Source organism: Triturus cristatus, chromosome 7 (genome assembly GCF_964204655.1).
Source record: "Triturus cristatus chromosome 7, aTriCri1.1, whole genome shotgun sequence".
Classification (NCBI taxonomy): Eukaryota; Metazoa; Chordata; class Amphibia; order Caudata; family Salamandridae; genus Triturus; species Triturus cristatus.
In genome coordinates this window covers 1,204,950,324-1,204,964,437 of record NC_140590.1, presented here as the reverse complement: position 1 = coordinate 1,204,964,437, position 14,114 = coordinate 1,204,950,324, and the positions used below count along the sequence as shown (strand labels likewise).

Below are 14,114 nucleotides of genomic sequence, written 5' to 3'. Positions count from 1 at the left end.
AGGGACAATTTTGTTAGGAATTCGAATTTTAAAAAATTTAGAAATTCACTAAAAAACAAAGGTTACAGGGACATTATAGTTAGGAAATTAAATTAAAAACCTTAGAAATTCACTATCACCATATTTTATATTCAATATTTTGTCCAAACACTGTGCTCACCTCCACCTAGCTCATTTTTGAAGATGTATTTTCTTTTCTTTAAGTTCATCTTGAATAGGACCTTAAAAATGAACACACTCACACAGCCTGTCTGCTTTTGTTGAATTAATTATCTTCCCTTAAAGTTAGATCATTAAACACCAATTAGTTAACTTGAACTGCAGTACGATTTGACTGATATGGGGTTTTCACGCACTAAAATGTCTGGTGGGTTTAAGTAAAAATGTACAAGCTTCATTATATGGCAATCATTTCAATCTTTAAATACAGTCCTTTTAAATGCACAGTGAATTATTATTTCGGTGGGTATGTCTACTTGAATAAGAGGATTTACCCAATTCTATAGATATCTATAGAGTCCACACGTAATAATAACGATTCCTGAAACCTCAGTGTGAGATGTTTATTAGAGGGGGCAAATAAGTGATTAACACCCAACCCATGATTTAATTTAGCAAAGGTAGTCCTTGAATTAGACAACATATTAGTATTCTAGTGGTTTTACAAGCTTCCTGTGGTTTTCATGTGCTTAATGATGAGGGCCCAATAGATTGTATTGATATGTGAGTCCCCATTTTATGCACCATTACGTATTCTATGAACAGGTGTGGCTTAACGGCTAAGGTGGCCAGGTTTGAGTCCTGTGATTCTTAGCAAATCACTTAGGGCCATATGTAGGTAAAAACCAAATAGCGAGTTCTTAATAGCGATTTTTACCGAATCGCTATTAAGAACTCACAAAATCCGATGTTGATAAAAAATCGCTAAAAGTTTGTGATTTGGTAATAATTGCAAAAAAAAATACCAAATCCGCATTACCGAATCAGTATTAGCGAAATCGCAATTTTAAAAAATCGCAAATTAGCGAATTCACTAATCGGGTGCAGCCTGATGACCTCACAACCAGAAAGTGGCCTGACACATGCTGTTTCACTGAGCCTGAAGCTGTGGGAGAGGCAGGGAGCAGGAGCACAGACCCAGGAGCTGCACAGTAATCCCCAAGCAGACACCAAAAACAAGCATGGACACACAGGAGAAGGGAAAGGAGCAGGCACAGAGGAATAGGAAACACAAATTCTCAGAGGAGTTGGAGGTCCTAATTGAGGAGGTGGTAAAGGACCACGACCAGTTGTTTGCCAAGAACTCATTGCATGTTCAGGAATCGCAGAAACAGAAGATATGGCTCGTAATAAAGGCAAAAACTTAATGCAATTGGTGTCACCCAGTGCTCCATTGACAAACTCAAGAAGCGCTGGTATGACCTCCGCAAACGTGTCAAGGAGAGGGTGGCTGGCTCAAGCAAGCCAATCAGACAGGTGGCGGAACATTCACTGCGCCAGTACCAACACCCCTGGAGGAAATGGTGGAGTCCACCCTCCAGCCGGAGAGTATCCTTGGCATCAGAGACGCAGACAGCTCAGCCAGAGGAAACAACAGACAAGGTAAGAAGCATGCACAGCATGCTGTGCCCCCCGCCAATCCCCAATCCCCAATAAGCAAGTATGAATCCCACTCCGGTCCATGATTTGCTAACAACCAGCAATGCATCCTGGGCGATTTAGTCCTAATTAACACATAGCATACCAGTTATTCCAATGAACCCAAGTGCATGTGACCCACATCAGTAAATAAGCAAGCGGGGGACTGTCAGTTTCAATGGCAAACATGTAATTTAATGGAACACAAGTGCCGCCAGGCACGTCAGTAAATTGAAATTCTGTATCCACAGGTGAACCTGCACCACAGACTGCTGAGAGGGAGACAGAAGAGGCACCGAGGGAACACAACATTCAGGATGATAAGGCCCTGACACCTGCAGATATCACACCACCACCACCAACCCCAAGATGCAGGATGTATATATCCCCATGCCACATTGGCTGCAAGGACCTGCGTTATGCCACTGGCTGTGACCCATTCAGAGTGATCCTTCCACCACATTTCTTATTTTACAGAATGTAAATAAACCAGTCTGCTATTGTGGTGCTGCATGAGCTGTAGTCATATGGAGGGCTCTGATTCACTTGCATCTGTGACCTAAGTGCCTAGGTGTCAGACCCCCTTTAGAAAGCAAAACACCCCTGTTGGAAATAGTCCTTTCTGCAGTGTCACCCCCAAACATGTTGCCTTTGTACACCCTTTTTTCTGACCTCATTTTTGGTGGCTTTAGGATTCTTGGCACTTTACCACTACTACCCAGTGCTAAAGTGCATATGCTCTGTACTCAAAAACAAGGTAACATTGGCTTGCCTCTGTAGTGTGTCTGGAACAAGGACAAGAAAGGCAGGAAACTTGTGATCTTCAAAGGCCTCTTTGATGTCTCCCCCACTTCAAAGGCCCAGTTGTGTGTACATACTGGACCCCTGAGACTACCAAATCAGAACTATACTGGAACCAAGGACATTTTGCCTGGAAGAGAGCTGCTGTGGTGCAAGAGTGACTGTCACTTTGCTACTTGCTGTGCTGTGTTGTCCTGGTGATTGCTATGCTGTTGGAAGGACTACCACTTTGCAACTTGCTCTGCTGTGTTGGCCGGCTGCCTGCTGCTCATTGCCGTTTGAGTGAGAGGGACTAGCCCTGCTCTCTACATCCTCAAACCCAAATTTCTCGAAGGGCATGCTGTATTGCCTCCTGTTTTCAGAAGTCTCTGGGTCTCAAAAGACTTCCTTCAACTCTTCTGGTGCTGCTGGACTCAGCAATCTGTGAGTCCTACCCTTACCTGAGGTACCTCCTCCAGTATTGGGCCTCAGAAGGTAGTTTCTGCATCTTTTCTACACCTACGTAGCAGCGGTTTTGCACTGATCAGAACCAACGCATCGCCCAAAGCAGTGGCTGCTTGATGACAGCAGCTCTACAGCCAGCGCAGCTCTACGCCGATGGACAGCACAATTTGATGATGATAGAGTACCTGCATTGTACTGGGGTTCCTAGATGAAGCTTCCATCGATGGTGCGGATTGGCGCTGAAGCTTGCCTCCATCCATGGATCGAGGAAGACGCTTGCCTCCATCCACGGATAAACGACAACGCAGTGTTGCCTCAACTCCTTGTCTGGGGCCCTTGACATCGACGCTTTGCTCCATCCAAGGTACTTTTTCTGCGAGACCTGACTGTGTCCTGTAGCCGGTCTGCTGTCGAGCGGGGTCTGCCTAAACTTTGGATTTCACTGGTCCCACGCACCCTCAACTAACCTTTTAATCGCTAAAGACTTGTAAGCACTTTTTTCACATTTAACATTTAAAAATTAATATCCCAAGTTCTACTTGTTTTAATCAGATACACAGTCTCTGTTTTTCTAAAATGGTGTGGAGTCTTTTTGTGGTGTCTTCATTGACTTACTGTAATTAAAGAGTGCACCCATACTTTACGCATTGCTTCTTAAGTTAAGCCTGGCTTCTCTGTACCAAGCTACCAAAGGGTAAGCACAGGTTAGTTTAGGTTGTGTATATGACTTACTCTGACTAGAGTGGTAGTCCCTAATTGGAAAAAGTGCATACATCTGCCAACTTGAGACCCCATTTCTAACAACCCCACTGCAGTACAGCTACATATGGTGACGGTGAATGCCTGTCTTTCTCTCTGTGGTAAATACATACTTGCCAACATTTTGAAACAAGATATTTTATTTTCCTCATTGACTTGCATTGAATGGGGCAATGTTTTAGATGGAGGTAAGTTAAATTCAAGAAATGTTTGGCTTGAAAAAAATAGGAGCCTTCTACCTGAACTGTGTCTTTTAGCGTGTGTGCAGATAAGCTGTTGCAGGAAGTTGTCGCATGATCACACCCAGTAGATGCATTTCTTTACTTTCTAATCCACCATGAGTTCATAGCAACTGCTGATAGGGGAAGAGGCTATTTTATGTTTACATCACTGTGTGCGAAAGCAGCAATCACCAATCAGGCTTTCCAGTTAACGGTTAGTTGCATACAAACAATCTCTGGGTTATAGATTGGAGATTAAGTTAATTGTAGAGTGTGAATGAGATTTGATTCTGTTTTGTATGTTTCTACTAATAACAGGTATTGGAAAAACCAAAATCGGACTTGACTGTTAATTTCCAAGGCATTTGATTTGTCAATTTGTGTTGACGGTGGCATGCAACCATGTGTCAAATACTTATGCATGCATGACCTTCAATCTTGGAATAGTTTTTAAATTATGGGTCAGTCATTTTTTATTCTATGTCAGTGTCTGGTTTCTCCAGCTGCTCCACACATCGGGAACACTCTAGGCTTTCTCCTCCGGCAAGGCCTGCACGCACCTTTCTTATTTTAGCAAGCAGGCAGTCTTCTTGGCACCACACAGATTATCCATCTGAAAGTGCAGACTTCAGCTGATGTCATCTCAGGTCAGAAAGACTTGCTGTCAAGCAGACAGCAGAGCAGATTACACAACTGCTCTGTGAGTACTCTGCTGAGCATTCCATTCCTTGTCACTTGGAACTGGCATGGATCCAACCTTTATGGAGAGTCTTTTGGACAAAGGATGTGGACTCACTTTTTCAAACGTCATACCGAATTGGCTCAGTTCTCTTTCAAAAGTCCTTCTCAGGCTGATGTACAGATACAGACTTTGTATAAAGTGATCTTTCTCACATCATGCAGCATTGTGGCTGTGTTCAAGCAGCCAACACAGGGGCACAGTGAAATGTGAGGTCTCTTCATCTGGCTATCATCTAAACAGGTGATCACGGAGAGACAAAAGGGCATGACAGGCCTAAAAGGTTCCTAACCTTCAACCACAGAAACTTTTTTACTAAAAATCACCGATTCCTTTTACCAAACGACAGTGCTCACGAAGAACTAATCAGGATCCCCTTGCTAGTAAAGTCTACATGGAATTTTACACATAGAGCCCAGCCTTCATTCTCGTCATAGCCACCAACCAGCCACATGAATGAAGGCAATACATTTTCACTGTCTGGGGGAGCTGTCCTCATTCTTCATCTTATACCATGCTGAACCAGAAGAATTTAAAATGGATCCCACTGGTTTCAGCACTCAGACTCTAACACACAAAGCCCTACTACCACACACACATCACAGGCTCACTATACATGCACATGAACTCAACATACAAATGTGACATCAATGCAAAATTTTGGTTGACATATGTGACTGAACTTCACACAAGAGAGCTCTGTAGGCCATATTATCACTGACACAGATAATAAGGTTTGATAAACTTATAAATCACTGCTCAAAGTGCAGCACCCAGGTCAGAGACAGTCGTCCTCTGTTAACTATGAAATCATGCTTGTTGCCCTTCACGTTGACAGAGCAGGTATTGGACCTGGCGTTTTCAGGGACAGGCCTTGGCCTCTGTGTGCACTCTAAATTGGCATGATGGCAGGGCCAAAATAAAAGTCAGGAGACCAGATTTACATGCAGTTGGGCACTCAGGGCACTGGCCCACACCTGGGCACTATTCAGGGGGCAGCCCCGTCACAACATAAGCATTTTCATTGATTAATATACAAGGAAAATAGTTAATGCAGGTCTTTTTATTGATCATTTTTTCACTCGTCGTTTCTTATATGTTTTTGAAAGATATTTATCTTGCTGTGACTTTTGCATTAGGAAAGTTAATGCATAGTATCTTGCCTTGCCATACAATTACAGAGATGAAGCTTTCTTTCCTTCCAGCTTCTGCACTACCTAAAGAACGTTCGGACAAAGAACTCAGCTGGTAAAGAGGTGTTTTTCGATGAAAACGGAGATGCTCCACCACTGCTGGATATTATCAACTGGCAGATGACTTCGGAGGACACAAGCAGGTTTCTGAAAGTGGGCACCTATGAGGCTAATGCACCAAAAGGCCAGAAACTTGTCATCAACAGAAGTGCAATTGAATGGGGTGGAGGTTTTCATACGGTAAAAGAACACAGGTTTCTCAAATACAACCCTTTTACAATGCGGATAACATTCTGTGTTTGCAAATGTTAAAATTTCTTATAATCTAATCAAATATTAGGAGTCTAAAACCTTTTTCTGACTCTTAAAATTGGATTCCAAATGGATATTAATGATTCAGTATTTGGGCATGCTCCAAATACCAAATCAGAATCTTATGCATCAATGCTTCCTGACTGAAATCTGGTCACAAAACATTCACATTTTGCCAATACCTCAAAGAACTTGGTAATGCATTTGTGAAAGGTAAGGTGTCCAGGGAACCGCTCTTAATTCATTAAAAAAAAACAAAAAAAGTAAACTTTTCCTTCTAATACAATCCCATCTCCTATAAGGAAAATGAACTGCATTAAAAAAAAGATTGCTACATCAGAAAGCAATCACAGACAGGGTGGCCTGCTGTTCCCAGCTGGTAATCATTCCTGTGCTTACTTTCACTCGCAGTGAATCTCAATTTGTGACCTACCTCATTTATATCCTTGATGTAGGTCAGACTCTGACACAAAAGGATTCAGATTTTTAAGAACCAACCTATTACCACATAAGTTGATTCTTAAAAATCTTTACTGGCCACAAAAATACTTGTTGCATTATGCCCACAGATATTCTCTACGGATATGGCCATCATTCTACACCACCGCCGATTTACAGCACTTAAAATTGCAATTTGCTGGGGCAACGGACTTTATGTAAAAACATTTATTGTTGATACAGTCTATTTTTATTGTTGTACAGACGAAAAGGTGTGGTCAAAGTCATGTCAAAACATTGTTTAATGAGGTGTTCATTTGACTAGGATTGGTAACATCAGTTTTTTTTTCATTTCTAGTACACTAAAAAGGTAAAAATAACACTCTAACCCAATTCACAATTATTTGGTTGTGAGTAAATTAGATTATCTCCTGTTTAAATCCTGAATTTCCAGTAGTTACTAGCACCTACTTATATTATAAAGCTTTGTGATGCGAAGGCTGTGTGCCTGGTATGAAAGTCAAATGAGGATACTGTGGCAGAGCCTTATAACCTTAAATCAAGGGTGTCCAACTCAGATCCAGGACGGGTGGATGAATGCCATAATTTTGGGGACAATCTCAAAAAAAGTACAAATCTAGAAATAATCAAAATGCAAGTTATGTGAATGGCGAATAGTTTTGATGAAACTCCGACATATAGCCAACTCTGGGGCATATTATCAAGAAACGGCGTTAAAATTATCACCGCTTTAGCGGCAGGAAACTGCTGCTAAAGCGGCGATAATGGGCTTGAAAATATGCCCGTGAGAATTCCCATAGAAGCCCATGTTCTGGTGTCAACATGGGCTTCTATTGGAATTGTCTGCGGCATATTATCAAGCCCATTATCGCCGCTTTAGCAGCAGTTTTTTGCGGCTAAATTTTAATGCCGTGCTTGATAATATGCCCCCATGTTGGATGTACCTAAGGTACCTCTGCTTTAACTTTTAGCTGCACACTTCATCTTGGGTGTGCTGATTCCTTCTTACCTGCCGCTCAGACATATATGGGGCTTTGGAGACTCCCTCAGCTAAAGTAAAACCTTAATTAATCTCTGATAGGTCAGAGAGAGCAAGCAAGACATTGGCCTACACAAACATCGCCTCCTGTCTAATGCAGTGTCTCACATTTTAAATTAGGAAAATCAGAAAGAAAGCACTGAAAATCAATAAAGCTGGCAGGAAAGAAATAGTCTGGTAACTGCAGAACCTCTAATAATAACAAGCATTTGGAAAGCCAATAAATCCATAGTTAGCTGCCAGTCCTTTGGCTATGAGAAGGTTGTTTTGTGATTATTTTATTTAACACATTTGTTGTTGAGGAGCTGTTGTGCCCTCACCAATATATCAGGACTGAAATATTGGCTAAAAACAAAATTATTATTATGGTCTTCAAAAGCACACATTGCTATAGTAGTCCCTGGAAATGAAGGAACCTACTGTGTGCAGATGTGCTCCTTGTAAAATAATAAAATGTTGTCGCTCACAATTAAATTAGTCAATTAGTGAGTAAAAGAATAATCGGTCAATGATACAAGAACAGACTAAAAGATGAAGAGGCCTGACGAAAGTTTCTATTTAGTTAGTATGTGATAAATATACTTTTAGTAAAATCCAAAGGTCTTGGCTAATGGCAGACCCGAAGGAGCATTGTCAAAGCCAATAGGGCTGGCGTTGACTACCAGCCTTTTGCTTTGTCAATACATATTTAGTCCTTCATCGTGTTTGCAAATCTTTACTGTTTGGGAAGCTACTGGGCCCTCACCAATCTCAAAAACATTGGCTAAGGGCAAAAATATGTTTGGGTTTAAAAAAAGTACACATTGCTATAGTAGTCGTTGACACTGAACAAATGTGATTCCTGTGAATGGACACATGGCATAACTCACAGTGAAGTCAACCAATGGTGGGAATGGTCTAGCCCTTTGACCCATGATGCATGCTGTAGTGGAAAGAGGACAAATCTGAATGACACAACTACAGACTAATGGCTGAAGTGTGGTTAAAAACTCATATACCTAACTGTGTTATGCACATTATTTTAGTAAACTATAACTGGTCTTAGCTAATACCAGACCATAAAAAAGCCAATTGGTCTGCCGTTGTCTGCCAGCCTCTTGCCTTTGCTAATGCGTTTTTGTAATGTTTTATAAATCTTTATTATAAATAGATAAAAAGGGATAGATAGATAGATAGACAGCTAGATAGATAGATAGATAGATAGATAGATAGTTAGATAGATAGATAGATAGATAGATAGATAGATAGATAGATAGATAGATAGATAGATAGATAGATAGATAGATAGATAGATAGATAGATAGATAGATAGACAGACAGACAGACAGACAGACAGACAGACAGACAGACAGACAGACAGACAGACAGACAGATAGATAGATAGATAGATAGATAGATAGATAGATAGATAGATAGATAGATAGATAGATAGATAGATAGATAGATAGATAGATAGATAGATAGATAGATAGATAGATAGATAGATAGATAGATAGATAGATAGATAGATAGATAGATAGATAGATAGATATTGAAATAAATAGCACAGCTTCATTTATCAATACGTGTTAAATGTCTATATGACCATGACATACAGGAGCCCTGAAGGCAAACTGGAAAGCCATATAGGCAGGACACACAAAACAATTTTGTTTACTAGTATAACTGTAGTTCTCAATTAAAATACATACCAACATGACATACAGGAGTGCAGTTATAAATGCACTTCATTGTGGGATACTAAAAAGACTATAACTATATAACGAACGGTCTTAAATGGACACAATCTGGCAAACTATGAAATAGCAGCAGTCAGATAAACAAAGGTCATTCCCACACACTTTTATAACTGGTAAAGATGGAACGTGCACTGAACTCACATTAGAAGCACAATGTATAGCTGGTAGAAAGCATTGAGATATCACATCATGCTCTAAACGCAAAATAAGCACTAACGTAATAATAAAATAAAGATAAAAACACAGGAAAAGGAGGGAATTAACTTGTGTGATGAAGTGTTGTGTTGTGGAAGAGCAAAATGCAGTCACTCGGATTGACGTTAACCAGCGACTGAAGAAGGCTGGCCCATTGCCCTATGCTCTATGCTGTAAGTGACAGAACAATAGACTAATAAAGGAAGAGAACTGGCTGGAAGGCCTGTTAAGTAAATATATTATACATAGAATTTTAATAAACTTAAAAAGCCTTGACTAAAGTCAGACTTAAAAGGGAGAACCAGGATCTGTTATAATGAGGGGGAAGTTGGAAAATATTTGACGACAAATTATTTATATGACATTATTAATGATATAGGACAATAGTAAAAGGACATACTGACCTTTTTAGCACAATATTAAATATGGGTCAAAGATGGTATAGAAACATCTTTATTCACTCAAATGGATGCTAGATGACAGGCGGTATTAACACATGAAGCATTTCACCAGCAGTTTTACTTGTTTCAGAGAGTAATCCTTTGTTTTATATCATAAAATAATGTCGAGAAGAGAGACCAGACTCTCTTCATATATTTTTTGCTGATATATTTTGGAGTTGCATATTTCCTCCAAGATAAAAAAATCTCTTAATTCCCTACTAGCTTCGTTGAAGGAATTGGGGGAGTGATGTAACATTAAGGCATATTCTTGATCTGCTTTGTTTTGAAGGTTCTCAATTTGAGACTTCCGAATTTTAGACTGACCGGCCATAACAGCTATTACTTGGGCCCGGGCCGCAGCCTTGAAACCTCCCCAGATAGCAAAAGGGGTGGCGGTGTTATCATTGATCTCAAAATAATGGACAATCCACTCCCTAAATCCCAAAATCCAATCTTCATTTTGCAAAAGGAGACGATCCATCTGCCACCTAGATCGTTCCTTGTCTCTCCCCCCCAAAAGCAAGGAGACCCCAACCAGTGCGTGATCAGAAAAAGAATTACTACTGATCCACGCCTTTGTCACCTGTATGGATCTAGATGTTAATAGATAGTCTAGTCGGGAGGCCGAAGAGAAACGATTGGAGTAAAAGGTAAAGGATTCAGTTTCTTGATGGGGATCCCGCCAAGAATCCACTAGCCCAAACTGTTCCATAATTGTCTCCATCATTTTTTTGGTATTGGGCTTCGACTGTCTTTTATTTTTATTAGTGGTGTCCTTCCTAATATCCATAATATAATTAAAATCCCCCCCTAAGACAATCTGTCCAGGAGAACTAATCAGCTTTTCGTGGATCTGAGTCAGGGGTACTACATTATCGGATAATGGGCCATAGTAGTTAATAAAGTTTATTATCCGACCCCCAATTTTGGTTGTTACCCAGATCCATCTCCCTAAAATGTCTCGATATACTTGAAGAAACTCCCAATTCATTTTGTTCGAGAAATAAATTGCTACCCCCCTCATTGCTGCCCCAGAGGAAGCAAAAAAGGCCTTGGAGAATTTTTTAGGGATAAACAAGTTGGGGGAGTTGGACTTAAGATGAGTTTCCTGAAGAAAGAGAACATGGGGGTCTAGAAAAGCGGCCCATCTTATAAGTGCACCATATTTCTTCTTATTTAATATCCCATTGGTATTCAATGATAAAATCTTACAGTTTCCAGTTGCCATGCTTCTTTACTCTATAAATTATTCCAAACCTTCCTGCTACTGCTCTTTTTCCTGCTAACACCCAACCCCCCACCACCCTAGGAATAACCCCTCCCCTGAAGATGTGGAACTCACCCCCCCTACACCACGCAGGCCACATCTCCCACCTCCCATACTTATACCTGGGTGTCATGCTGTTACACCCCATGGGGCGATCATGGTCGCACCCCTCCTCCCACACCAAATTAGAACAAACCAAAGAAAAACATTTTTATTTTTTTTTGAACGTTTTTGTCACGGATATCCCACATCAGCTTGAATACAACAAAAAAATCACGCCTGAGCTGAGGAACCTGATATCCCCTTCAAGCAAGTCTGGGCCTCCTCAATATCTGAAAACATTAAAATCCTCCCCTTCACCAATACTTTTAGTTTTGATTGCTGAACGATAGAGGCCTGAGCCCCATGTGCCTTGAAGAGATTTAGCATCTTAACGAACTCTTTTCTTCTTCGAGCAGCAACAGCTGTCATATCGGAGAAAATTCTACATTTCTGTGTCTCGTTGAGGGGGAATTGACGTTGTTGGATAGCCTTTGCCAATACTTTTTCTTTAACTCTGTAATCAGCAAAGTTTAGAAGAATTGTTCTTGGATAGGGAGAATTTGGAAAGGGTTGGGCTGGGATACGATGTGCCCTAGTAATTGACAGATCACCTTCATAGTCAGGTAGTACTTGCTGCTTTATGAACGTATTGACCCAAAGGAGAGTCTGAGCGCCTTCAATCCCTTCAGGCACCCCCACAATGCGCAGATTGGACCTCCTGGAATGACTTTCCAGCTCCTCTACCTTGTTCTCAAGATATCTTTTCTTCTTGTCCGCTTCTTTTGTCTCGGTCATCACCGTCACCAATTGATCTTCAATGGTGGAAATTCTGGCCTCTACCTCAGAGAATCTAGTGGGGAGACCCATAATAGCCTCTTCGATTTTATCTAGACGCTGGTTGAGGGTATTGATCTCCATTTGCTGAAGCTTTTTCATTTCCCTTATCTCTCCTAAAATTAAATTCAGCATATCACGGATGTCAATTTGAAAACTTTCAGACTTCTCCGAGCCAAGTTTCGGTACGATTCCTGCATTGGATGATGGTAAAGTTGAAAGTAATTCTTGAGATTGCAAACAGAGATCCAATGCTTGCGGCCGAGGAACTTGCGGACCTCCTGGAGTTTGACTTAACTCAAGTTGATCTAATGAAACTGGCAGATCCTGGATCAAAACAGGAGTAACTACCTGCACACCTGGAGTTGATGGCACCAAGTTATGGTGGTCGGTGTCTCGTCCCCCGACTGTGGGCGCTGATCCAGTTGCTGGCGAAGACATGCCGAAATCAATAGACTGTGAAGATACAGGGGAGTGAGGAGGTGGTAAACTTTGTTTTTTGGTGAATAACGGGAATTTTATCAGCAAAAAATATATGAAGAGAGTCAGTTAATGGGGAAGCTGTTAGCTAATTCCACCAGAAAAAAAATGGAATCCTCTTTAATCACTTCCATCAGGGATCCTGTCACGGAATTAGTGGTATCAGATAGGGAGAGTGTCTCACAGGTCTTCCTCCATCATTATGGACAGCTCTATTCAATTGAATACCCGGTTAATAATGAACACATTTTAAAGTATTTGATGGACATTGATCTTCCTAGACTCTCAGAGGACAGAATTAAAAAACTAGATAATGAAATAACGGAAGAAGAAATCATAAATGCTATCAAATCTATTGCAGGGGGAAAGGCATGTGGTCAGGATGGATTCCCGATCGAATTTTATAAGGTCTTTATTAAAGAATTAGCATCTCCTTTAAAGAGACTTTTTAATGACATTAGAAAGGGTGCAACTATATCTACTGAATTCAAGGAATCTATAATAATATCTTTTGTGAAAAAAGATAAGAACCCTTTAGATGTGAACTCCTTTAGGCCAATCAGTTTGCTTAATTCTGATTACAAGATTTTAATGAAAGTATGGGCTCAGCGCTTCCTCCCTGCTGCTCAAGAAATAATACATAAGGATCAGACAGGTTTTATAGCAGGTCGATCTATGGCTACTAATACTCAATTTTTAATTCATGCCTTAGATTTTTTTAATATAAACGAAATCCCTGCTGCAATAATCATGGTTGACGCTGAAAAAGCCTTCGATCTCGTGAATTGGCAAACATTGTTCCTAACGTTAAGGAGTATCAGCTTTTCACAACAGGTTATTAGTATGTTAAAGAGTATTTATTATGGTGCAAGCGCTAAGGTGGTTATTAATCAGGAACAACTAGGGGAAATTATAATAAAACGGGGAACTAGGCAGGGTTGCCCACTCTCCCTGTTACTTTTTACCTTTTTTATTGAACCCTTGGTGTCAAAAATGCGTAATAATGCTGCTATTTCTGCTCCTATACCAGGGATGTCAAAAGTTAAGTTGTTCGCCGACGACATCATTTTGTATTTAACCCCCACCAAAGAAAATCTAGAGTTTGCCCTTAAAGAATTTTCTTTGTTTCAACAAATTGGTGGATATAAAATAAATGAAAAAAAGACCGAGATATTGGCTCTTAATATTGATCTTAATGTTCTACCTGATAATTTGAGAATCCAAGCTATGAAAACTGACCCAATTAGATATTTGGGTATTTACGTCACTAATCAGTATTATAAATTATTTGAACTAAATTATCTTAGAACTAAACAGAAGATTAAGAGCCTTTTCGAACAATGGTCAATACTCCCCCTTACAATTATAGGGAGAGTCTCCTTGATTAAAATGTCCATTCTTCCTCTATTAATCTTTTTGTTCTTAAATGTCCCTATTCGCCTTAATCAAACCTATTTTAATGAATTAGATACTTTGTTTAGGGAATTTATTTGGGCAAAAAAGGTTCCC

At 40.3% G+C, this 14,114-nt stretch overlaps 1 protein-coding gene across 1 annotated transcript in view; it reads left to right on the top strand.

Annotated features, from left to right (window-relative positions):
• Positions 1 to 14,114, top strand: part of LOC146811604 (extracellular calcium-sensing receptor-like) — a 267,064-nt gene that overhangs the window by 153,825 nt on the left and 99,125 nt on the right. Inside the window, exon 2 of the mRNA XM_085615082.1 lies at positions 5,808 to 6,035. Coding sequence (XP_085471208.1) covers positions 5,808 to 6,035 — 228 coding nt within the window. The remainder of the gene's footprint in view (positions 1 to 5,807; positions 6,036 to 14,114) is intronic.